The sequence below is a fragment of the Rhinoderma darwinii genome, chromosome 6 (genome assembly GCF_050947455.1).
Source record: "Rhinoderma darwinii isolate aRhiDar2 chromosome 6, aRhiDar2.hap1, whole genome shotgun sequence".
Taxonomy (NCBI): Eukaryota; Metazoa; Chordata; class Amphibia; order Anura; family Rhinodermatidae; genus Rhinoderma; species Rhinoderma darwinii.
The window spans coordinates 39,316,793-39,342,083 of NC_134692.1; the positions used below are offsets into that span (position 1 = coordinate 39,316,793).

Consider the following 25,291-nt stretch of genomic DNA (forward strand, 5'->3'; position numbering starts at 1 on the left):
ACTGAGTAGAATAGCGCAGTGGTTACGTTATTCTGCCCACCAAAATCAAGGGAAACCTGACATAAGTGAAGTGAGAATTTACGTCCGAAAAGAGTCTTAAAGGGTATGTCCACCTTCGAAGCCAGTAGTATTTTATTGCTCCAAAGCACCTAAAATAAAAAAGTAAGCAGCTCCTATGCATCTTCATGGTAATAGACTACAATCATATCTGGCATGCTTGACCACCACTCCATTCAAACCTCTTCCTCACTTTCAATTGTGCATTGAGGAGGATTCAGGGCCACGTTCTATTGATCAGTGGGGGTCCCGGTGGTGGGACCCCCAGTAATCAGACATTTATAACTTATCCTGTGTATAGGTGATAAATATCCTTTGTGGGACAAGCCCTTTTAAGCTTTAGTTAGCACCTCCTAATAAATGTAAGAAGTTAATACATGCAATAATTAGAAATATTTCAGAATGTTTAAATATTGAGGGAATGAATGAAAACTAATAGACCATATATTTGCTGCGTCTTTTAAACTTTTTGGCAAGAGAACAAATATAAATTGTACAAAATAACATAATCCGGATGTTGAGCATTAGCTGCAAGAGTCCAGGGTGCTCTTTGGTACTGGATGACCAGAGGGATCTCCAATATAAACATTGGGTTAAATGATGATGATTTTGTTTCCCACTAAGGGTATGCTCACACGCTTAATAAAAACGTATGAAAATACGGAGCTGTTTTCAAGGGAAAACAGCTCCTGATTTTCAGCCGTCTTTTAAGCAAATCGTGTTTTTTGCTGCGTTTTTTACGGACGCTTTTGGAGCTGTTTTTCTATTGAGTGACATGCACTTCTTTTTACGAGGCGTTTTTTTACGCAGCTGTTTTTGGAGCTGTTTTTCTATTGAGTGACATGCACTTCTTTTTACGAGGCGGTTTTTTACGCGACCGTTTTTAAAAACAGCCGCCTAAAAAACACCCCGTTAGAACAGAACGCTGTATTTCCCATTGAAATCAATGGGCAGATGTTTGGAGGCGTTCTGCTTCCGATTTTCCAGCCAATTTTCGTGTTGTTTACTGCCCAAAAAATGGCCGAAAATAGGGCATGTGAACATACCCTCACATTGCAGTTCCTCTTCTACAACCGGCCTGCAGCGGGTGTCTTCCCCCCGGGCCCTACTATCAACATCTGACAAAGAGACCCACAGTCTGATAGGGGTTAGCCAGACAACGTCTTTTAACCATTCAGTATTCATTATGACAATCATATCTTGTAATCTGTAAAATGTCAGATCTTTTTGGTTACATTTCTTAATATACTATTTGAAAACAAAACTAAATTGCTTTCTACTCTGTAAAGACCTTGTGTATTACCATTTGGATGAATATGTAATTTTTTGCCAATTTGCACCACAAAGAAAATTCTACACAGAGTTAGAACCAAGTGGGTTATTTATTTAAAAAAAAAAAACAAGAAAAAAAAAAAAAAACACTATATAAGGCCCAAATAAAAAGCCCCCCAACACTCAAAATGTAGGGGAAGCGGTGAAAGATTACTCACCTTCTGTATGAATAAGGGATCCTCATCCCTCTTGGCCATGTGATGAGGGAATACCAGTTCAGAGGTATTGCGGAGACACATGAAGTTGACACAGAATAGTAAACTTTTGACATATAAAGTGGGATTGCAGAATGTAATAATGGTGCCTACAGCCTAGTTCTTACTGTACTTGACGATAAGGCGAGACCTAGCAGGAAATTGCAATGACAATCAATGTGCTTTTTGAAGTGTTGCCACTGCCTATTCATTGTGGAGACAGCCATTTTATAGGCTTAAAGGGGTTCTCCAGTTTTCTTAGAATAAAAACATTGGGTTGTCCTGTGTGAAATGCAAATTATAGTAAAAATGTTTTAAAAATATTTATACTTTTTTCTATCTAATATATTTTCTGCAACTTAATGTTTATTTAAATGGTTTTCTAATGTAGTGCGAGGGTAAGGCATAAATGCCCATTGTTAACCTGCAAACGTTTACTACCGTACATACTACCCCTTTGTCTGAAGCATTGTGAGAGTGTTGACACAGGGCTGACTACTGTTCTGCAAACCTCACCACAAAATGAACGGGGTTTATGCTAATACGCATTAAAATTGGCATGTCTGGGCAATTTTGTGAGTTGTTCCTGGGCGGAACAAAGTCTGGGGTTAAAATGTCTGACCATCGGGATTTCAAAGTTGGTAAGAATGAATGATGATGTCATCTGTTTGTATCTACATCTACAGATGGACATAGACTTATTCATTGGGTGATTAAAAATATATTAACATTGGAGCAATTGCAAAAAAGAACAACAAAAAAGGTCAAAAAGAAAAAACAAAAATGAAACAAATAAGTTTACTAAATGTTTTTATTATTGCAATTGAAAAATTCCAACCTGAGAAACCCCTTTAACCCATGTTTATGTGACTCTAGTGATCTAATAGGATACTTCAAAGGTCAGCAACCTTTGGAACTCCAGCTGTTGAGAAACTACAACTTTCACCATGCCCTCACAACCAAAGGCTTTAATATTTAAGCAAAAGGCTGTCAGGGCATGCTGGGAGTTGTAGTTTTACAACAGCTGAAGTGCCGATGGTTGCGGACACCTGGGCTACTTCCATTGCTCAGGTGATAAGGCAGACTTATACAGATGAATGACATAGGAAATATAGCAATAAATTCAACTGAAAAATGGAAAACTGCTTGGCAAAAAATTTGTTTATTGCACATTTTATTAAAATAAAAATGCTACTACAAAAACTAGTGGAAGTTTACAAATTCTTTATAAATATATTGTAAAATAGGCAGCTTTACAATCTTTATTTTGCGTAAGAATTTTGTACTTTTGTCTAAAGTTTCAAAGAATTGTATGTTTCTCCCTAAAATTGTGTTCACGTGGACACAATCCCTTTTCATTAAACATTGCCATAAACATGTCTCTGCTTTAAAAAAAAATATAAAATGAAATATTTCTGCTACAAACAGCTGCATTTAGCTTTCACCTCATCCAGCTCCTCTATGTTACTCCCGTATAGATTTATGAGTTCAGGGTATAAGCTGGAAAATAAAGAACAAACATTGTCAATTAATTGTGTGGAAGAACAATAGTGTTTTAAGCTTGCAAATAATATTTTCATTCAAATACTCTACAAGGGAATTTAGAGTTAATACTGTAGCTATGGGAGGTTCAGGATCCTCATCTTACCCAGAGTGTCTCATACTCTGGAGGACCTGTCACGTTCATGCATTACATGATTTAAATGGTCACTAAATTTTCAACAAACTTTGCATAAATCAATAGTACAAACCAATATAAGAAACTTTACATTATATCTTATTAATGAAAAATGCCCCTTTCTCCACTTATCAGGCTCCCCTCCAAACTTTTCACTCGCTCTGAATTTACTACTTTATCAGCTCACTAAGGGATCAGGTTACAGCTGCCCATAGAAGTCTGAGTAGAGGGGAGGGGAGGGAGCAGAGTGAGAGAGCAGCAGAGAGAGACAGATGCTGCAGCTTCTAGTAAGTGTTCTATCTGATCTCAGTGCTGGATTCACAGCTACACTGCTGTGTAATCTCCATCATGCTGATGTTTTTATGATAGATAGAGATAGGAGAGCTGGATTCTTCTCTTCTCTGTGTGCAGTGTATAGAAGGCATGATAGTAGTTAGGCTACACCCACTAGCTCAGCGAATAGAGAAAATTAGAAATCGAGCCTGCAGAGGGGAAAACTGCTAAAAAAAAAAAATGCAGAATACAAATCCTATTATTGACGGTTCCTCCACAAATTACAGGTAATTGTTGTGGGTCCCAGCAGCGGGACATCCTCAGATCAGCTTACCTACTGGGGACCATTACAATAAAAAATGTATTGTCCAAAGTCAGCAACCTCTTTAAGAAGTTTTTAATCTACATTCCTTAAAAAACTATTTATTCCTATGGATATCAGTGCAGCTGAAACGGGTCTCCTTCTAACTAATTGAAAATATAATCTGGTAATTTGATGCTTATTATGATCAGTCTTTTCTATCCATTTTAAATTCACATCAGACATTCATTGATCTACACATCTTATATTACATTCACATGGAAATGGTGACAACTACCCTCTCTGACTCGAAAATGTATTAGAGGTAGTCACAGTGTCAACCCTATTATCAGCTCTCCTGGTGTGCCTGTTTTAGGTGTCCTGTACCTCCCCCACTTCAGTAAGTAAATGCCAGTGATAAGAACTTTGCTTTTGGACGACGTTTAAAGCTAATCTGTTGTCATACTATGTTGCCCTCTCACCAGTGACTGATGGGTTGCCGTGTATCTCCATGTATACATGGCAGCCATCAATCCCTGCACAGAGAGGTAGGGGAGTGCTACTCTCATGAATATAGTGGACTTATAACCGTATACCTGTCCCCATACGGTGCTGACCTTACACAGAAGAGCATAGTATGATGATGATGATGATGATGATGATAGATCTGATTACTCACCGGACATGAACTTCAGAGGAGACTTCCAGTAAATCCCCATCAATATTCCATGGGTGAACATCTTCGCTAAAGCCTGTATGTACTTCTCCATTTTGTTCATATAAGTTATTACCACAGTGACTATTGTTCTTTGGGCACAGCTTAACTTCTTTAACCAAGTAAGTTTCAACAAAAGGAAAGTCAAACTAAAAAAAAAAAGTTCTAATTTGTACTTTAGAACACTTTCCTTATCACTATCAAAGTGTATATGTTAATTACAATAAATATATATATATATATATATATATATATATATATATATATATATATAAAATAAATGAACGAGGCACATATCTGCTATAACCTACTTGCACTATATATACCCATTTCTATTATAGAGTAATAAAGTATATGCTCAGACTTCTGCACAGCCTCTTCAGCAGTAAACAGTATGGGGTGTGGATTAAAATGGACTAAGCTGCATTAAACTGATTGGCAACTTCCAAATCGGTCACATAATGGCTAATGTACTCTGATGGGTCCCAGGGAGTAAGGACTACTTAAGAGGACATCAGCATTAATCTGCCTGGTATTTAACAATTAATTCACTACCTGATTTTTCAGAGTGGCGTAGCGCTTTAAATGCTTCACAAACTCTTGTCTGGAAGTATTTTGTACGGTTATTAGTGCCATTGTGCCATCATTTAACCTAGAGAAGGAGAAAAAAAAAACAGAGTTCATTAATAATTTGACCTATCATATTTGTGTAGAGAAAGATTCAGTTTCTTTCATGACCTCCCTCACACCACAGTATCTGCATTTAGATGCAATGGCACATACTGTGTAACGTTATCATGTCAGTGTACCCTGTAGACACCTAGGGTAAAGCGACCGATATTAGCAAGACACTATCCACTTTCATTGTACAGTGCAGATATGTAATTCATGTCCTTCATAAGAATCCCCACACAATAAACGGAGATCCCACTGGAATTACCACCACACGGCATGCTTGCAAGGTCTTATTATGTGAATGCACCTCAGGACAACATTGGTATTAGGGGGGATTCACACGAGCGTGATTTTCGTGCGTGCAGGCCGCGTATTTTTCGCGCGCCACGCACAGCCCTATAGAAGTCAATGGGGCAGTTCAAACAGTGCGTGATTTGTGTGCAGCGTTTGTTCGCTGCGTACAAAACGCAACAGGTTCAATATCTCCGCGCATCACGCACCCATTGAAGTCAATGGGTGCGTGAAAACCACGCAGGTCGCACGGAAGCACTTCCGTGCGAACCGACTGAAACAGCGCACCAGCTGTCAAAAGGATGAATGTAAACAGAAAAGCACCACGTGCTTTTCTGTTTCCAAACATCCAAATGGAGTGTCTTTGAGATGAGCGAACTCGTTTTGGCCGAACCCGGCAAAAAAAATTCCGGTACGCGACGTCAGGAGATAGTCACTGTCCAGGGTGCTGAAAGAGTTAAACTGTTTCAGCACCATGGACAGTGACTACCGATCCCAATAAACATGAACCTGTAAAAAAAAAACGAAGTTCTGACTTACCGATAACTCCCGGCTTCTTCCTCCAGTCTGACCTCCCGGGATGACAATTCAGTCCAAGTGACAGCTCCAGCCAATCACAGGCCAAGCACAGGCTGCAGCGGTCACATGGACTGCCGCGTCATCCAGGGAGGTGGGGCCCGATGTCAAGAGAGGCGCGTCACCAAGGCAACGGCCGGGAGGGAAGTTCTCGGTAAGTACGAACTTTTTCTTTTTTTTTTACAGGTTTCTCGATATTGTGTTCGGCATTGACTGTCGAGGGTGCTGAAAGAGTTACTGCCCATCAGTTAGCTCTTTCAGCACCTTGGACAGTGACGGGCGTCGACTAGCCTCATCTCTATGATGGCGGCTGCGCGAAAATCCCGCAGCCGCGCATCATACACGGATGACACACGCAGCTGTCAAATGTTTTTTGCGCGCGCAAAACGCAACGTTCGTCTGAATCTGCCCTTAAAGTGTAGCTTCAGTTGTAGTCTCCTGCCTGAATTGACAACTTGTGTGGCGAGACACTCCTGCTTGCTAGGTGGTACAATAGCCATGGCCCGAAGAGTATCATGCATGGGTCCAGATCTAATAAACAGGACCTGAGAACTATATCCTCCAGGTGTTGGACAGATCTTACAGCAACTGTACTGCCCAGCAGGAGCCCCTCTCCACGACCGATATCCGTTCAGGCATTAGAGTACAACTGGAGCTACACTTTAAGGTGTTTATGAGACATATGGTCATCATTATTCAACTTGAAATTCGATACATGCCTTTCCAATACAGTGATTACACTCCTGATATCTCCCCTCAAACCGAATTCCCAGATATGAACACGTGTTGTTAAAGAGTATGATATTCTAACGAACAAGAAATATTTTTAACCCGGCCGCCTATTAAAGCAATACGATCACAGTAAATAGATTTGAAATATTTCAGCTAGACTACTTGACCTAATTTTGCAGATCCTATAATTACTTATAATCCTTTAGACTGGTGGCAGTCTATCTTGGGAGATCGTGAATCCTTTAGCAATCTGCAGGAACGTGTTTAGAAAGGTTTTAGGCAAACTGGAGGTGTGGGTAGTGTAATTCTTGTAAGCTTCTACTGACCTGGTATTAGGTGCCAAGCCTCTTGGTGCCATGGAACAAAGGCAGGGGATTGCCATAATGCTGACATTCAGTAACTGACCCTGGATGTGCTGCCATTGATCCTTGCTCTCTGCAAGAAGTAAACACAATAGGCATTTATGTATGGCAAATTGTGGCAATAACCAGCGAGGGTATTACCTCTAGCAGCCAATCAGATTAAAGCTGTCATTTATAATGCAGGTTTGGTAATATAATCCGTGATCTGCTATAGGTAGCATATTTTTTGCACACATTTTCTTAAATTTGCCCCACATTCACTATAGCTTAGATACATTAAGTCACATTGAACACATTGACTTTAACACTTACCAGACTCAAAGGAATTATCCTGATTTTTCTTTCTATAGAAAAAAAGAGATAAATATTAACATTAATCTAGACTAGTTTGTTAAACACTGGATTGTCCATCATTTTTATTATAATGGTCCAAAAGCAGAGGGTTGTCTAGTTTAGAAAGTCTATTTTCAAATACCCTACTAGAGAAGTCTCAAATAATTGAGGGGGATCCGCCATTCAGGACCCTCATCTCTTAACCACAGGGTCCTGGATGGCCCATTGTGTTAAAAAAATTACGTAACAACTGAATGCTGTACATAAATCACAACATACAAGGGGACTACCATAACAAGGCAGGTACGAAATAAAAAAGAACTCAAGTCAGACTCGGTTTTGTCCTGTAAAAACAGAAGCCATGGCGTCTGGCGAATATGACCGATCTGTTCTATAACAGATCCCATTGACTTATAATGTGCCCTCAGGTTTCGGTCCACTGGATAGCACAGCAGAGCCTGATACACTATTCCGGGGATTTAAAAGCAACATGATTGAAAATAACTAACAGAAGTGTTTCCCTAGCAGGGTGAATGTACTTTCTTACTTGCGGTGTCCATGGAATGTTAACTCTTGGTTGCTTATAGGTAAAAATGACAAATCACAGCTATCCGGTCTGTAAAAAAAACAAGAAAAAACAAACATACATGCAGTACTGGTTACCGTCAGTAAAATCACATCTAATATGGCATTTAATACCTGATAAACCTGGATTACAGATTTTCACTTGGTATAAAAGTAAATACTAACGTTCACTCTTTGGGTTGTAAAAATTGTCTAGAACTTGCTGGCCGATCTGCAGACAGCATCTTATAGAGCAGGAGGAGCTGGGAAGACTGATATATAGTTACATGGGAAAAGAGAGTATACGGTATAACTGATTTCTACGTATTTTTTTTATATAAACCCCTGCTCCCTCTGAGTTTAGGTGTCCAGAGGGAGGCTTCAAATGATTGACCGCTTCCCTGTGTGAGCGTGCATAGAGAAAGCTATACTTCACTCGGAGCAGCGTACGGGCTTAAAAGAAAGTCTGAGTTTGTACACCGCTCGCTCGGCTTTCCGAGTAAAGCCAATCAAAATGAAGCGGCACAGCGCTCACCCAACTGCCGCTCCATCGGTGCGGGTCTCAGTGCTCAGTAAAAACTTCTGACATGTCACTATCACATGTCAAAAGTTTTTTAAAAGTTTAGTTACCCTTTAAGGACTTTTCCTAGAGAGGAGGTCCATTTCGGGATGGTCTTGTCTGTACAATAATGAGTGGGGAGAACCTGTAAAGGGATATGGTCTCCACAGATGCTGCAATGATTGCAAATAAAGAAGTGGAAAATGGACTTGACCTCCATCTGGACCTCCTGATGAGGATGGTTAGGATTGTGGTGGTATCAGCCATCATCTGAAAGGGATCTAATTGTTATATTTGCTGTGGGGCCTCCCAGCATCTACGTATGCCACTGAACTTATCAGATTTTTTTCACTTTAGGTAGACATGGGCTTTTAAGGTCACAACATTTATCGTACATAAATTTCACATAGGAATATGCACTTTGAAGAAATGTCATTTTCCTAGTATTTTTATCACCCTTATATTCATGCATAACTCTAGTCCTTGAAGAAATTGGCCAAAGCTAATGCTACAAAGTAGATTATGATTCCTGCTACCTGCATCAATGCCACTGCTTTGTAAAGAGGAATGAACTTATATACTGTATTTATTAGTTGCCCTATGTACTTATCAATGTCAATATTTCTACAACTATGTAGCAAATTAAAAAATAAACCAACTTTAGATTTGCAAGTGTTTTTATAACTGCAAAGTCTCTTCTCTGACTAGAGGGCATCCAGCGATGCTTTTCTGCAAGGGCAAGAGTCCGTCCTCCAAATCCAAACATTGATGAAAAGCCGAACCGCAGAAGCTTGTCATCAGTGCTGAAAGTACAGGCGTCAACGGGTTGGATATTCCCTTAAATTGAATGCAAATTTTGTTATATTCTAACTGAATGATTCGAACTTAGATTAAATGCATAAGAATATTACCGGAAACATTTAAAACAAACAAGAGTAGATTGTAAGCTTTCAAAACAAAGATTGCTGCTAGATTCAGATGGGGTAAGTGTATTTTTATTGGAAAGAGGCTAAAATTTGGATTGCAATCACTCACAAGAGATTTTTCATCTAAACTTCTTTTTGGAAAGACCTTATTATTATAGCACCTGTAGTGATGTATTAGGCCCAGCTGTATTTCCTGTATGAATCCAACAAAAAAATATTGTGGCATGCTCCATAGGTCGCCGTACTATGGAGGTATTCGCCCTAGAAGCATTGCACATGATGCCTAATATTGCAGCCTGAGATGGGGAATGACATGTTTTGACTGTGGCCAACATGTTTTTCCCTTTCTCTGTCGCCAGCACAGTGGCAATGCAACTTTGAGCTGAACAGGTGACTCTAGTTTGATAGTCTGGTTGCTAGGGATATACGGCCTAACAACCACAGCATTTCAGTAGGGTTCTCAGGCAGCTCATCACCAGCAGCCAGTCTGTCTCACATTACTGAAGTCTTCAGGTCAAGGCAGAATAGAAAAGGAACCGAGCAGATAAGGGGCAAAGAGACTTGTCACGTTCTACTTCAAGTATCCTTTAAGCGTACATAACTTTTCAGGTGACTTTTGAGAATAAGCTGTCATATGTGTGTAGATGAGAAATAATACATCTATAATATATCTGGCCCTTATATGACTTGTATATGGCATTTTTTGTAACAGTTTTTTTCCTCTGCAGGCTCAATCTGTAATTCTCAGTTTTTCTTGAGCTAGTGGGTAGCACACCCTTAGAAGCAAAAGCAGCTTTGAGGACATTAAACAGCAGTAATCAGCAGTGTAGCTGAGAATCCAACGCTGGGGTGACATACTGTATAAAGCTTACCAGCAGTATGTGGCTCCTTTCTCTCTCTGTCTGCTCCTGATTCCTCTACCTGCTTTCCTCTCGCCTCTCTGAAGATGTCTATGGGCAGCAGCGCCTGTGTCTTTCTCCCTGCTCCCTACTCCCCTCTCCTTAGACTTATATTGGCAGCAGCGTGTGTGTCTCTTTCACTCTGATCTCTCCCCTTGCTCCCCTTCCCCTCTCCATAGACTTCTATGGACAGCAGTGCGTGTATGGGGCTCCTTTCTCTGCCCCCTCCTACTGTTCCCCCTCCCCTGCCATAGACTTCTATGGGCAGCAGTGTCTTTGTCTCTCTCTGTTCCCCCCTCCATGAACGTCCCCCTTCCATGAACTTCTATGGGCAGCAACATCTGTGTCTCTATACCTGCTCCCCCTCCCCTCTCCATATGTAAACAATGCAACCACAGTCAGGCCAGTACATTGACTCGCATCCTCTCCTTGTACAATATACAGTGGCCATGTGATCTCATCATGTAGCCATTAATAGTAATAGATGTAGCTCTGAATATATACATCACCAGATCTATTAGTTGAAGCACCAATGTGACAAGTTGTGCTGCGTACAATGTATGGGGAAAGGAGCAAAATGGCAATGTACTGAGCTGTGGTTGCATCGCTTACATGGCTCAGCTATGGGGGAATATAAACAAAGAATGATTATTAATACAAATATATTAGAAAGTGAATTGATCTGTATTAACATGGCCAACTATATAAGCCCAGACAACTCCTTTAACCCTTAGACTGTGCCAGAGAATAATTCTTACCCATAATGATGTGTAATGCAGCAGTTACCGAGTGTCTGATACCATGAAGGGAATAAGCCAAAACATTGGTGGTACCTAGAAAACAATACATGCAAGCTATTAAAATATACATGGGAAATAAGCATATGATGTGTGCTACAGGAGTAACATTTTATCCGTTTCTGAACACCTCTCACGTTAGGCTGGGGCTGCACGACACGCTTTGATAAAATTGTGGGATTACTGCACCGCAACCCCAATGTTTAACTATGGGAAACAACATTGAGACGACCCTGCTACCATAAAAAAATAAAAACCATAGAGAAATTTCATGATTAAAGTGGAATACTGCATTATGAAGAATAAGGAGCTGGGTCTTTCTTTGCAGAGAGAGTTTTTTCCTTAAATTTTCCTTAGCTGGATCTATCGTACAAAAGCTATTCTATTTCAGAAGCATAAAAACTGATCGTTTCTGATGATCCTATATAGTCTGCAAATTAATATCTGTAACATAAATGGTAAGGAAAATAAATAGCTCAGACATCGAGCAAGGTTGGTGAATCTAACTAAAAATTGCAAGACAGAAATAAAGAATGTCCTTCAATGAGAAAGTGTTTTCTGTGCAACAATTAAGTTAATTAACCAGGTGACATGAATATTCATAAGGCTGTTAATGTCTCCCACACCAAGGAGATAAATGTGATGTAATGAGTTGCCATTCAAGCATGTCTAAAATTCTTTGGAAAAGCTAACCAACACTTCAGTGTTTAGTCTAGAATTTTTTAATTGATCTTGCAATTATTTTTTGAGTAATTACGACCCGCAATAACGGGCTCATAGACTTCTGTTAGCCACGGGTACCTTCCCGTTTTCTTACGGGAAGGTGCCCGTGCCATTAAAAAAATAGAACATGTTCTATTTTTCTATTTTACGGGCCGTGCTGCTATACTTTATAATGGCAGCACGGCTCGGAAAAGCGGCCGGCTGCCCGTGGCCGGCCGTGCCCGGCTGTGCTCGTAATTACGAGTCGTAATTACGAGCACGGTCGTGTGCATGAGGCCTAAAAGACATGTTATAAACTGCCTGCTTAAGTTGTTGGTATCTATATAACTATTATGCTGAAATTAAAGAAAAGACAGACAGACAGATAGAAGCACAGCACATGTTTGTGGGCCATGCTTTAAGTGCCTCGCTCTAAGACTACATTCAGACGAGCGTGGGCAACCTCGGGCGTGAAAAACAGCAGTTTTTCACATCTGAGGTGCACATGTGCGGGACGCGTTATCACGGATCCCTTATAGACTATTTATAGGGTCATGTCCTATTTTTCCATGGACCCTTCACACGCGCCGTTGGCCATGTGAACGGCCCCATTGAAATACATGTGTCCGTGTGACAGCCGTTGTTTTAATGGCCGTCTCACGGACGCGTTACACGCTCATTTGAATGAGCACTTACTTAGCCTTTTTAGCTGCTTATCTACGGATTCCACAGCAACAAATGGCAATGGAAATAACCAGCAGTGTGGGTTCAGGCCTTGCCATACGTTCATGTATTAGCAATAAGCGACTGAACAATTTAGATTCATCACCATAGCAGTCTACTTTAAGAAGCTCATGCTTTTTGAGTTCTCCTAAAGATATTTATTTTTTTAGAAGATACATTATCACCTGTATATATAGTTTATTTATTTCCTGTTGCTTATATAGCGCCAATATATTATTTATTGCTGTTACTTATATAGTGCCAAGATTGTGGCTCACAATCTCAGCGCTGTAGAGATTGCCATCATTCCTTGCCATCATTCACATCAGTTCCTATCCTCAATAGGGCTCACAATCTAATTTCCCTATCTCAGACACACGAGGGTTAGGGTATGTTCACACGTAGTGGTTTTAGACGTTTTTCAGGCCGTAAACGTCCCGAAAAATGGCTGAAAAAGTGGAAGCAGAACGCCTCCATACATCTGCCCATTGATTTCAATGGGAAAAACTGCGTTCTGTTCCGCCGGGCCGTTTTAAAAAACGGTCGCCAAAAAAAAAGTGCATGTCACTTCTTCAGCCACTTTTGGAGTAGTTTTTCATAGACTCTATAGAAAAACAGCTCCAAAAACGGCCGTTACAAACGCAGCGGAAAAACTCGACTTTGATTAAAAAACAGCTTGAAAACAGCTTCGTATTTTGAGACGTTTTTTTATTTTGTGTGTGCACATACCCTTAACCTATCAGTATGTTTTTAGAATCTGGGAGAAAACTGGAGAACCTGGAGAAAACCCATGCAAAGACATGGAGAACATACAAAGTCCATACAGATGTTGTCCTTGATCAGATTTGAAAACAGGGACCCCATTGCTGCAAGGGTGTATATATATATATATATATATATATATATATATATAAATAATCCCCTAGTCAACCCTTACTTATTATCATTATTGTTATTCTTATTAATATCAGATATGTTTAGATATGGGTGTAAACTGCAATGAATAGGATGTGACGATGCAGGCAACTTAAAATGGTGCGTCCTTCCACCAACACTATCACAGATTTTATAATAAACAATGCCTTAATATTATGTGCAGATTAAAATACTTACCGGCTGGTATTATACCAAGTGGCAGTGGGGCCCTGGCAGGAGAAATGCTGCCATTTATAGTCTTCCCAGCATCCATCTGGGCTCTGAGCAGAAGACCATGAACAACTTCACTGAGTGATCCATCACCTCCAACACAAACTATTCTGTAGAAGAAAACAGGGACAAAGATGTAGTTATTTGTTAATTTGATTATTTTCCCAGTAAAACGTTGATGGGTACAGTTCAGATTAACGTACCTGAGAAACTATTATAATAGACATGCGTTCTGTAACTTGTATACATTTTATTAGAAGTATGGTGAAACTGAGCCAAACTTTAGGAAGTAAGGTGCAGCTTCTCAGTCCAGTAATTCTTATAATTCATCATACATTCCCGTGATATACTGTCTACTATGTTATCTATCATAATAATATTCTGCTGCTTTTCTGTGACTTATAGAGGTGCTGGGGAGCCATAAACATTTTATATAAATAAAGTAATAATTTAAGATGCTGTTAATTACTATTAATATGCAAAGGAAGTAATTACTGGCATCCATTTGTAAGTTTAATTTATTTTTATTGCTTCTTTAATGTTGTGTTATTTATACTCCATGTCATTATTTAGATTGCAAATTACACACAACACACACACACACACACACACACACACACACACTTATTCTTTACCCTCCTTCCATAGCCCTAAACTCTGCAGAAAATATTAGGTACGGATAGCTTTACTGCTACTATTTTAAGTGAATAGTCTTGTAATTAAACAGAAACAATCCCCATTTTTCCCTGCATCATCCCTGTTCCTTACACCCCAATTATGCTTTTATATTGCCCTGTTACCTATACCCTATTTATTTAGATATTGCTTAATCCCTTGACTCATTTTGGCCTTAAGGACACAGCATATTATTCCACTTTTGCCTCACTGCTTTCCAAGAGTCATATTTTTTTTATTTTTTCACGGGCGTTGCTATTTGATGTCTATTTTTTGGGTGTATTTTTTTAATATATGTATTTTTTGGTACATAACATTTAGTGTGTCATTTATATACATTTTTTTAAAGAAGGTGCAAAAAATGTAATTCTTTTATTTTTTATTTTTTTCCCTGTAGTTTTCTGAACACCTTTAAATTTGTTTTACATATACGGTACAGGTTGCAACAATTGAGAAGATATAGAATACATCTTTGAATAAAATTTTTTTTTTCTGTTTTATGACTTATGTAATAAAAAGATTATTTTAATAAAAAATAATCATGTTTATTCTTTATTTTTGTGTGATGTTTTAACAAATAATTTTATTAAGCTTTATTCATTTTTTTTTTTTTTTTTTTGTCCCACAAGGGTACTTTTAGTTTGATATTTTTTTTCCCCTTTAAGTGCATTGCAATACATATGTATTCCAAAATATTACTGGCTGTGCATGTAAAATGCACAGGCAGCTGATATGGCATACCTCGGGTACCCGGAACCACTCTTGTGCATTTCATGAGAAAACATGGGGTGAGATATATCAAAACAGGGGAGTGGTTGGCCGTGGCAACCAATCAGATTTCACCTCTCATTTGTCTTAGGGTCTTTGGAAAATGAATGCAGAAACCTGAAAGGTTGCCATGGGCAACTACCCAACCTTTCCTTTGCACTACATTTGATAAATCCACCCCATTGAAGGAGCTGGAGCAGACTGAATCAGATACAGACACGCTGCCCATACAAGTCAATGAAGAAGGGGGGGGAGCAGAGTAAGAAAGACACCCAAAGATGTGCTACAACTTCCTGGCAAGAGTTATAAGTCACTCCAGTGCAGGATTCTCAGCTACACTGCTCATTACTGCTGTATAATATCCTCCATGCTGCTGCTGCTTCTATATAAATAGAGATAGCAAAGCAGTATTCTCCTCTTCTATATGTGCAGTGTTTAGAAGACATAATAGTAGTTAGGCTCCACCCACTAGTTCAGAGTAAACTGAGAATTTAGAGAGTGCCTGCAGAGGGGAAAACTGCTAAAAAATGCAGAACACAAGTCATATAATGGCCAGAACTTGAAAATGCCTTCAATGGGAAAGTGAAACGTTGCCTGTATGTTGGGTGAATAAATTTTGTATTTTTCTATACCATCAGAGTGCTGCCTCTTCTTTTGGATTGGGGTCTAATTTAGTTTTGAGGTCTTTTGTCAAGAGTCCTCTGAGGATAGCACCCACTACATGCTACAATGCAGCTCCTATATTTCGTCTTTTCCTTTTAATGGTCAGAACTAGTGTTATACACATGACAGCTTTTTCTGAAGAATCACCTGAATAGTTAAAAGGGTTATCCGGGGACCAAAAATTGCTTTGCATTCATATTTTTATGTAAAAAGAAATTACAATTTACTATTTAATTAGAAATTCAGTACTAAATGATGCCGTTCAATCCTGGTGAACTGTTCCCGGAAGTACTGGAGTTTTTCTAATATTGATGACGCGTGACATGGCCCCACGTGTTGGCGTGTTATCAATGGAATGACCGCAAGGGGCTGTCACACTGCCTATTGCTGGAGTCCCCGAGCAGAGCATCAGCTAGCGCTTTGCTTGGGACTCCAGCACTGCTCCCTACATTTGTTCAGTTACTTCAGGGGTTTCCTATTGCTGGAGTTCCCAAGCAGAGCATCAGCTGATGCTCTGCCCGGGGACTCCAGTACTTCTGCCGACATCACCGTCCATATATGGACAGTGACAGTGATGTTGGCAGCAGCGCTGGAGTCCCCGGGCAGAGCATCAGTTGATGCTCTGCTCTCGAAGTCCAGCTATAGGAAACCCCTGAAGTCACTGTACATATATGGACAGTGACGTCGGCAGCAGTAGTGGAGTACCAGAGCAGAGCATCAGCTGATTATAGTCACAGTATTATAATCTGTATTGTTCAGTATTGTGTGTCATATATTGCACCATATTTCTGACTAGAAGCACTGAAGAAGTACTTCATAGTGGAGAATATGGCCCTATATCGGTATCCAATAGAGAATGTTGTAACTTTTCTATGCAGACTCAAAGGGAAAAAAGCTGTATACTGCCACATAAAGGAATGCTTTACTATTATCATAGCTCTCAACTTTTTGAATGGTCAAGAGGGACATTTATGGTTCATTTTGTAAAAAAAAATCCACCCTTTCATGCATGTCTGTATATATGTGAACAGTTTATTAATTTACATATAACTGCAAAAATACTCTTAATATAGAAATTTATAATACCCAAATTGCGTAAAATAATGAAATAATATAGGGAGACCCTTTCTGGAGCAATTTACTTAATGTATTAATGACATTATTAGTTTAAAAGGCGGATTGATGTAATTTATAGCTCTAGAAAGATGTGGGCATTGTAATGAGTCGTTGCCTAATTTAAGCATTAACCCATTAACTTTTGCACAAAAACTTTGAAACTATGAGGTCGGCAGTTTTCCCAATGATACCAAGGTAAATCCTGGGGGATACAATTCATAAGGGCATCTGTCATGGCCTTCTTGAGTGTTAATTAGTACAAAACAGGAATATTCGTCACATATAAGCACCAACAAAGAACTAAATTATACACAAGGCATAATTGCTGTACATACTTTTCTTCTTTACAGCAAGTTTTTACTTAATTGTTATATTTTTGCCTGTTTGTTCGAGAACTGTCAAGTCCAGCAAACAGAGTCAGCAATATGTAAATATGAAATAATGAAAAGGACACTTTTTTTAGCTGAGAGGACAAACTACTTTTGCCAATTCTGCATAAAAGAAAACAATGATACGCACTGTCTAATAAGGAGCGTAATTATGGGGAAATTACTTGTAAACATATGTTCAGAAATTTCTACATTAACGTTTGCTGCATTCGGGATACTCTAAAGTTATCATGGAATTGCTCTCTGGTTTTATTGTGTTAGCTGTGAGTTTACATACTTGGCATCTTTGAAAGAAACAATGACATTACATGGATGAGAGGAAGGCACTTTACATAACATAGACAATTCCATCAGGCACCTGATAATATATTGTTTTTCCAGTCTATTTTACCATATTACGATCTTATCATATTTTGATAAGGAAAAACAAATAGTATCTATTACTCTACTGAAATGAGTTTAATAAATACACATGCACACAATGGGATCACTTATTGCACACAGAATTCAGTAGTGCACATCTTATTGGAATAAATCACTAAGGAATGTATATATATTTGGTCTCTAGGTAGAAATATATGTCTCACTAAGGCTCTTCTCCGAGAAGGTAAAACTCACATTTGTATTAAAGGGGTATTCCCAACTTAGACATGTATGGCATATCCACAGAATATGCCATAAATGTCTGATAGATGTAGGTCCCAGCTTTGGGTCAATCGATCCCGGCTTTCCCCAGCTGCAGTGGCTGATGGCCGCAGATTCCAGGCTGGGACAAGTGACGGGAGGGCGTTACGGAGACAGCCAAGCAACCACTGACCTCTCCCCCCATTCTTGATATAGGGGACCTGCATCTATCAGACATTTATGGTATATTCTGTGGATATGCCAAAAATGTCTAAGGTGGGAATAACCCTTTAACCTACAGTAACCCCTTTCATAATGTTGTCTGTGTTTATTTTTCCAACACAAATCTTAACTGTTTGAGTATGGTAACCCAGCTTCCAGCCACCATACTGCATGCAGAAACTACACTATCTACTAAAGCAAGGAAGCAAAGGGTAGCATTAATACTTGGTGCCGAGCAGCGCTATCTATAAGGAGAGGAAGGGGTTCATAGTATCTCTCAGTGACAATGGCAGATCACACAGGGAGATGGAGATCTGCGGTCATCAACCAATGCATTTAGGGCCCGTTTCTATCCAAGCAAATTATGAAGAAAGCAGAAAAACCAGCAAAAACTTCACACATCATGATCTCAGATAAGAATTAATATAGAAAAATTAGCTTTTAACCAGAGTTTGTCCTTAGGTCTGCCGAATCTCCATCTATATTACATAACCGAGCCATAAAATGCTGTTTTCTTTGCAAATCGGGGGGGACGGGGGACGGGACTACAGGAGCTTTTAATGTGAGCACAGTGTTTGCAAGAAATAGGACAACCCAATAAAAAGGTTGTATGGTTTGGACAACCCTTTTTCAGGTTACATGTTCTCAGAAAACAAGATGAAAGATGACCACTTGTGTGATTTCTGCAGGAGAGTGTTTATTACGCAGCACCCAATGAAACCAATGGGAATCCACTGATTTTAATAGGGACCTGAGACAAGAGCCATCACTTCACTATATAAAGATCTTAAAAAGGTCCTTCACATTCAAATACTACCATTTCGAACTGGCAAGAACCATGTTTATTTAACAGGGAGTTGTATGGTCACCTATTAGATCAACCTGAATACAGAATTAAGAATACAGTTCCCAGAATTGACTGACGGTAGTAATTCTGTTGTAATTCCGTTACATCTAGAGGAGAGGTTTCATAATCATAGACATGGATTCTTTACTGTAAGAGCAATGAGACTTTGGAACTCTCTGCCACAGGATGTTATGATGGTTGGTTTATTGAGCAAGTTCAAGGAGGGGCTGGATGCCTTTCTTGAAAAATATTACTAGATATGGGTGCTAGATTCTGGAGATGGGACGTTGATCCAGGGATTTATTCTGATTTATTCTAAATTTTTCCCCTTATAAAGCAATTGGCATCTACCTCAGGGAGGTTTTTGCTTTCCTCTGAATCAACACGGTAGGATTATATGTTGGACTTGATGGACCTGTGTCTTTTTTCAACCTTATTAAAAATTTAACTATGTCCTTTTATACATTTAACATGTGCAAGTTCTACAAAGCTTACATCCACTATGCCTACTACAACACTACATGTTACCCCTATTAAGCAGCTATTAGTACGTAAGTAACATACCCGTCATACTCCTGGAGTTCACATTCTTTAAGTAACGCAAGTATATGTCCTTTATAATTAGTTTCTATAGGGAAAGAAAACAACATAATATTGAGATGTATTGGTAAACCTTTCCAGCATACGTCATAATTGTGACTATCAGGTAAAAAATAATGTTATTTATTCTTTTTTAAAATATGTCAACATCTAAAAGCTATTTGAAAATTTAAAAAATATTTAAAATCGTGTTAGCATCTGAAAATCATATTAAATCTGTTCCATATGTGCAATAAGAAAACCTGTAGTGCTCTTAGAACTATAATCCTGTTAAAATGCTTGCAGTCCTGAGTGTTGATCAAGTGGATAACTCCTACCAAGGTTGGGATCTGGGTGGCAAAATGTATATGAACTCCCTTCTAAGTAGTTATTTCAGCCATATTTACTGCTGATAGATATAGCAAGAATTCAGCCATGCAATCTCAATAAGACATCAGAAATAGACTGGGTGGTACACTCATAGAAGTCAAGTCATCACATTACTGCTGTGCTAGAGCTTCTCTGGTAAACAGTAACTAGTAGTTTGAAGCAGTAGATCACACATGATTACACAATTAAAACGATTAAAATGATTTTCCCGCAAACAACACTTATCCCCTAACCGCTATGGGACTGATGGAGATAGCTGAGTACACTACAGCACTCGGCTATTTTCTTCAGTCCCATTGAATTGAATGGATCGGCCGGGCGCATGCCCGACCATCCCTCCATTCAAATGGGGGACGCGTGTCTACCGCTCTCATGATTAGTGGGGGTCCCAGCGATCAAATACTTATCCCCTATCCTGTGGATAGCGGATAAGTGATGTTTGTGGGAAAACCTCATGTCAGAAGTTTTGATCGGTGGGGGTCCGAGCACTGAGACCCCCACCGATCTCTAAAATGAAGCGGCAGAAGCGCTCGCATGAGCGCTGATCCGCTTGGTTTCTTATTGGCTTTTCTCAGAAAGCTGATGTAAAGGTGTACGAACACAATAGAAAGTCTATGTGCCTACACCGATACATGGGCTTTCCGAGAAAAACTGAACAGAAACAAAAGCGGCTAAGCGCTAAACCAAGCGCTTCTGCCGATTTGATTTAGTGATCGGTGGAAGTCTCAGTGCTCGGTCCCCCACCAATCAAAACTTCTGACATGTCAGAAGCTTTTTGAAAGTTTAGTTACCCTTTAAGGGCTGAAGGATGTAAACATTGCCCTTCTTTGGTTGCAAAACAAGTTCCAAACTGCTTCAGGAACCAATGGCAGGACGCTTCACTGAACTGCTGTCAGTCTGCACCCGCAATCTCACACTTGATGTCTGAACCTATGGAAAGGCACCTGCACAGGATGCAGCATCATTCCCTAGTTTATTTAGTTGATGGTTGGGTGTTATTTAGGCAACTGTCAGGCAGTATTAGGTGGTCACTTTATGACAATGTTATTTGTACACTGTGTAATTGTATAATTTGGGTATATGGTAGACCATACGGTAAGGGTCATCAAGAAAGTTCTTTACAGGGAACCATCCAACCTAAGGACACACATCATATAGTAGGAAAACAGTTCCTTTGGATCCTACAGAACATTAACGGTGTCGGCTGCCCTAGACAATATAATATATACAATAAGTTATATATTAACGATTAGTAATACAAGATAAATAGAATAGTCAGCAATTCAATGAGCTATACTCAAGAAACAACTGCTTAAAAAAGCCAAATACCAGTAACAATACAACAAAGCTCAGAAAGAAGGGTGGCACAACAACATACCAGAATATGTACCCTCTAGAGGAAATGAATCTGTCACTCTACATTGTCATCTAAGCCTTTCGTGATGCCCTGTGCAGCATATAAAATGCCAGAGCAAAACGGAAAAGCCAAGCTGCAGATGGCAGAGAGCAAAACAACCACGTTTAGCATTTTCTAGGGCGGCAATGCCAGAAGAGGCTCCACAGCTGTAACCAACCATCAAAGATTCCTCTTGACTGACATGACACTTACAGATGGATGTTTTGTGTAAGAATGTGCATCGTTATATGCAAGATTACGTAAATCTTTCATGCTTGTCTGTTCTTGGTTGAGATCTGGTATAAGAATGAGTTACGGGGCTTTTTGGTATTCTGGGCAGGGTAATATACTAATTCGACTTGAAAAAAATAATATACATATAATAAACTGGAACAGATCATTAATACATTTTCCAGTGATATACGGGCTCACAAATCCTACCTATTAGTATCTATTTATTTATTTCGTGGTTTTTTTTTTATATGAAAGTGGCATTTTTTTTTTTTGTTTTGCCTGAATTTCTATTTTTGGCAAGATAATTGCAGCTAAATTTTATAAAAAATAAATCAAAATGGTGACGATGTGTTACAATGGCAGCCGGGGGACTAACAAAGGACTGTCATCGGAGTCTGCCTATTATGTCATGTTAGACTAATAGTTTGTCTGTCAGTTTAACACAGTTTTTAAAAAAAGCCTCCCCTAAAAAATGATTTAACCCCTTGCTTCATATATTTTAAAACTAGTTTACCATACAATACATATTTTGTACCGCTGCAATCGTAAAGACACGTAGAACAAAGTTAAGTTATTATTTCTACTGTACGGAGAATGGCTTTAAAAAAATAGATGGTGGATTTCCTGTTAATAATTTTCAAATTCTCCCACCTATAAAAATGTTTTAAAGTCAATCAATTATATGTACTCCAAATTGGTCTCAAACTGTGGCGAAGCACCAATTACTTTTTCCATAAAATGTGTTCTTATTGTACAAAAGAACTAAAATATAAAAAACCTATACTTATCTTCAGAAATTAGAAAATTTCCCGAAATTAGTTTCAGGTCCAATTCTATCATATTGGCCATCAGATTAATATTATTTGTGAATTATGTGATAAAGACTGGTGATTCACAAATTAATGTAATAGTATAGCTGCAGCAGCACTCACTCACAGCAATGCCTGCCTGTGCCTGCCGAACTAAGCCACTGACACTGACTGACTCCTATCTCTCTCTATCAAATTATTGTAAATCTAACTATCTATTGTCTAATCTCTTTTTCTCACTATGAAACACACTCACTGCCATTAATCCACTATCTATATATTTTCTGTGTTTTACTATCTTCCACTCTCTGTCTGACGTCCTCTCTCCTATCTGCTTCCGCACAAAGCACCAGCATTTCCTTGTTGGGCTGTTTATAGTGGCTATGACTCATATGACTGTCAACGAGTCATCAGTGACTCACACCTATACCTCTCATAACTGGCTGTGCTATAGAGAGGGCTGTCTGCAAGGCAGGCATTCTGGGGAAGCCTGCCGGGCTGCTGTCCAAAGTCATCCTCTTTTCTTTTTTTGATCTGTAAAATGGCGGCAGCCATTTAGAGTGATTCGTGCTTAACAAATCCAGAAAGTTGTGGATTCACTAAAATCTGAAACTTTTAGGAAATTCAAAATGAATTTCATTTGTGTAGAATAGATTTGCTCATCTCGACCTGTCTGATATCGCCGTATTCATACCATCCTTCAAAATAAAGTTAAGTTTTTTTATTTTTACCTCACGGTAAACAGGAAAAAAAATTGCAAAAAAACAACGGTGGAATTGTGGTTTGTTTTACAACCCCACACCAAAAAAAAATAAAAGCTAATAAGTTATATGTGCCCTAAAATGGTGCCATTGAAAAATACAATTCATACCGCAGAAAACAAGCCCTAGCTACATCGATGGAAATATAAAAAAATTATGGCTCTTAGAATGTAAAGCAGGAAAAACTAAAATAAATAAATACATGGTTCTGTCACCAGATTATAAATGCCCTATATTGTACATATTTGTAAAAAATATAAAAATAGGACCATCGGCGCTGCACGATGAGACAGAAGATTAGACGACTTGGATGACCATCATGTAAATATTTAATGAAGGGCTACGCGTTTCGACACCGAACTGGTGTCTTCATCAGGCCAGTACAGTGTACAGTATCAGGCCAGGTGAGCGTTTTCTCAAACAAGATTGCTCCTCTGCCCCATCTTGCTTTTACTTTGCACCATGTGGCGCCGTGTCTCCTTTTATTTCCAATTTTAGTTTACTATATTGTACATGACGTGATCGGCGCTGTAATGTAGATTACAGCAGTGTTTTTTATTTAGAAAAACGATAATTTTTTACGGTTATGACCTATTTTACCTTTATGCTAATGAGTTTCTTTAATGGACAACTGGGCACATTTTACTTTTTGACCAAGCGGGGGTTGTAAAGAAAAGGGTATGACGCTGAACAATCAGTGACCAATCAGCGTCAAACACTTCAGCCAGGACGTGATGTGTATTCAGAATCCTGACCACTTCTGTAGCGTCTGTGTGAGACTACAGCACAGCATAGCGAGATCTCGCTGTAAATGACACCTTACAGCGTAATCTCGCGAGACTACGCCTGCTATTCTGTAAATCACACAGAAGTGTAGAGAAGTGGTCAGGATTCTGAATACACATCCCATCCTGGCTGGAGGTAATGTATATTCATTGTCAGGACACTGCAGTAATGTTAGTGTGTGTGTATGAGGCTGCACATAGCGATATAGCTATATCGCTATCTGCAGTGTAAATGAATGGAGAGAAGTATATGACGCTGATTGGTCACTGATTGGTCAGCGTCATACACTCCTCTGTACAACGCCCACTTGGCCAAAAAATAAAACACGCCCAGTTGTCCATTAAGAAACTCATTAGCATAAAGCTCAAATAGGTCATAACCGTCAAAAATGATTGTTTTTTCTAAATAAAAAACACTGCTGTAATCTACATGACAGCGCCGATCACATCATGTACAATATAGGCCACTTATAATGTGGTGACAGAGCCTCTTTAAGGCCTAAAGGGGTGCATTAAGGGGTTAAAAAAACATAGCCTAAACAAATCTACAAATTCTACAAAATGTGTTTGCCCCAGTATCTTTATTACATTGATTTCAGTCATAAATATCTCTCACTAATACTGCGGCATTTGCAGCCTTTTTATAGGACGTAAAATGAACAATGGAGGAACTTACCAATATAAATTTGCAATGATCCCTGCTATAGAAAACTGCCCATCGCATGTAAGCAATATGGCTGCCAATACAAGAGATCCATCTGACATGATCTTATACTTTCAAGGACTCAGGGCTGTATCTGCAGTTGTAATGAACATGGCTGCAGCTTTTCTACAGCAGGAACTGGAGGCAAAATGTATACATTAACTATTACGCGCTTCCACTTTCACCTTAAAGTACATACTGCACGTAAAAAAATACTCTAAGGCTGGGTTCACACTGAGTTTTTTGCAGGCGAAAAATCTGCCTCAAAATTCCGTTTGGAATTTTGAGGCAGATTTTGCACTGCCTGCACGCTTTCTCTGCCTCCCCTTGATGTCAATAGGAGGTCAGAGATGTAAACGCCCGAAGATAGGGCATGTCGCTTCTTTTTCCCGCGAGACGGTTTTTCCGCTCGCGGGAAAAAAACGCCTCCGCCTCCCATTGAAATCAATGGGAGCCATTTTTGGCCTTTTTTTGACGCGTTTTCCGATGCGGTTT

The 25,291-nt window shown here is 39.2% G+C and overlaps 1 protein-coding gene across 3 annotated transcripts in view; it reads right to left on the reverse strand.

Moving 5' to 3' along the window:
• Positions 1–2,752: 2,752 nt before the first annotated feature.
• The window catches only part of CERKL (CERK like autophagy regulator), an 85,131-nt gene continuing 62,592 nt past the window's right edge, over positions 2,753–25,291 (reverse strand). For all 3 annotated transcript variants that reach the window (XM_075829538.1, XM_075829537.1, XM_075829534.1), the window contains 10 exons: positions 19,704–19,767; positions 13,803–13,945; positions 11,226–11,300; positions 9,302–9,479; positions 8,067–8,135; positions 7,499–7,530; positions 7,151–7,259; positions 5,106–5,202; positions 4,515–4,699; positions 2,753–3,083 (listed from right to left, as the gene is read on the reverse strand). In XM_075829538.1, coding sequence (XP_075685653.1) covers positions 3,002–3,083; positions 4,515–4,699; positions 5,106–5,202; positions 7,151–7,259; positions 7,499–7,530; positions 8,067–8,135; positions 9,302–9,479; positions 11,226–11,300; positions 13,803–13,945; positions 19,704–19,767 — 1,034 coding nt within the window. In that variant the 3' untranslated portion in view covers positions 2,753–3,001. The remainder of the gene's footprint in view (positions 3,084–4,514; positions 4,700–5,105; positions 5,203–7,150; positions 7,260–7,498; positions 7,531–8,066; positions 8,136–9,301; positions 9,480–11,225; positions 11,301–13,802; positions 13,946–19,703; positions 19,768–25,291) is intronic.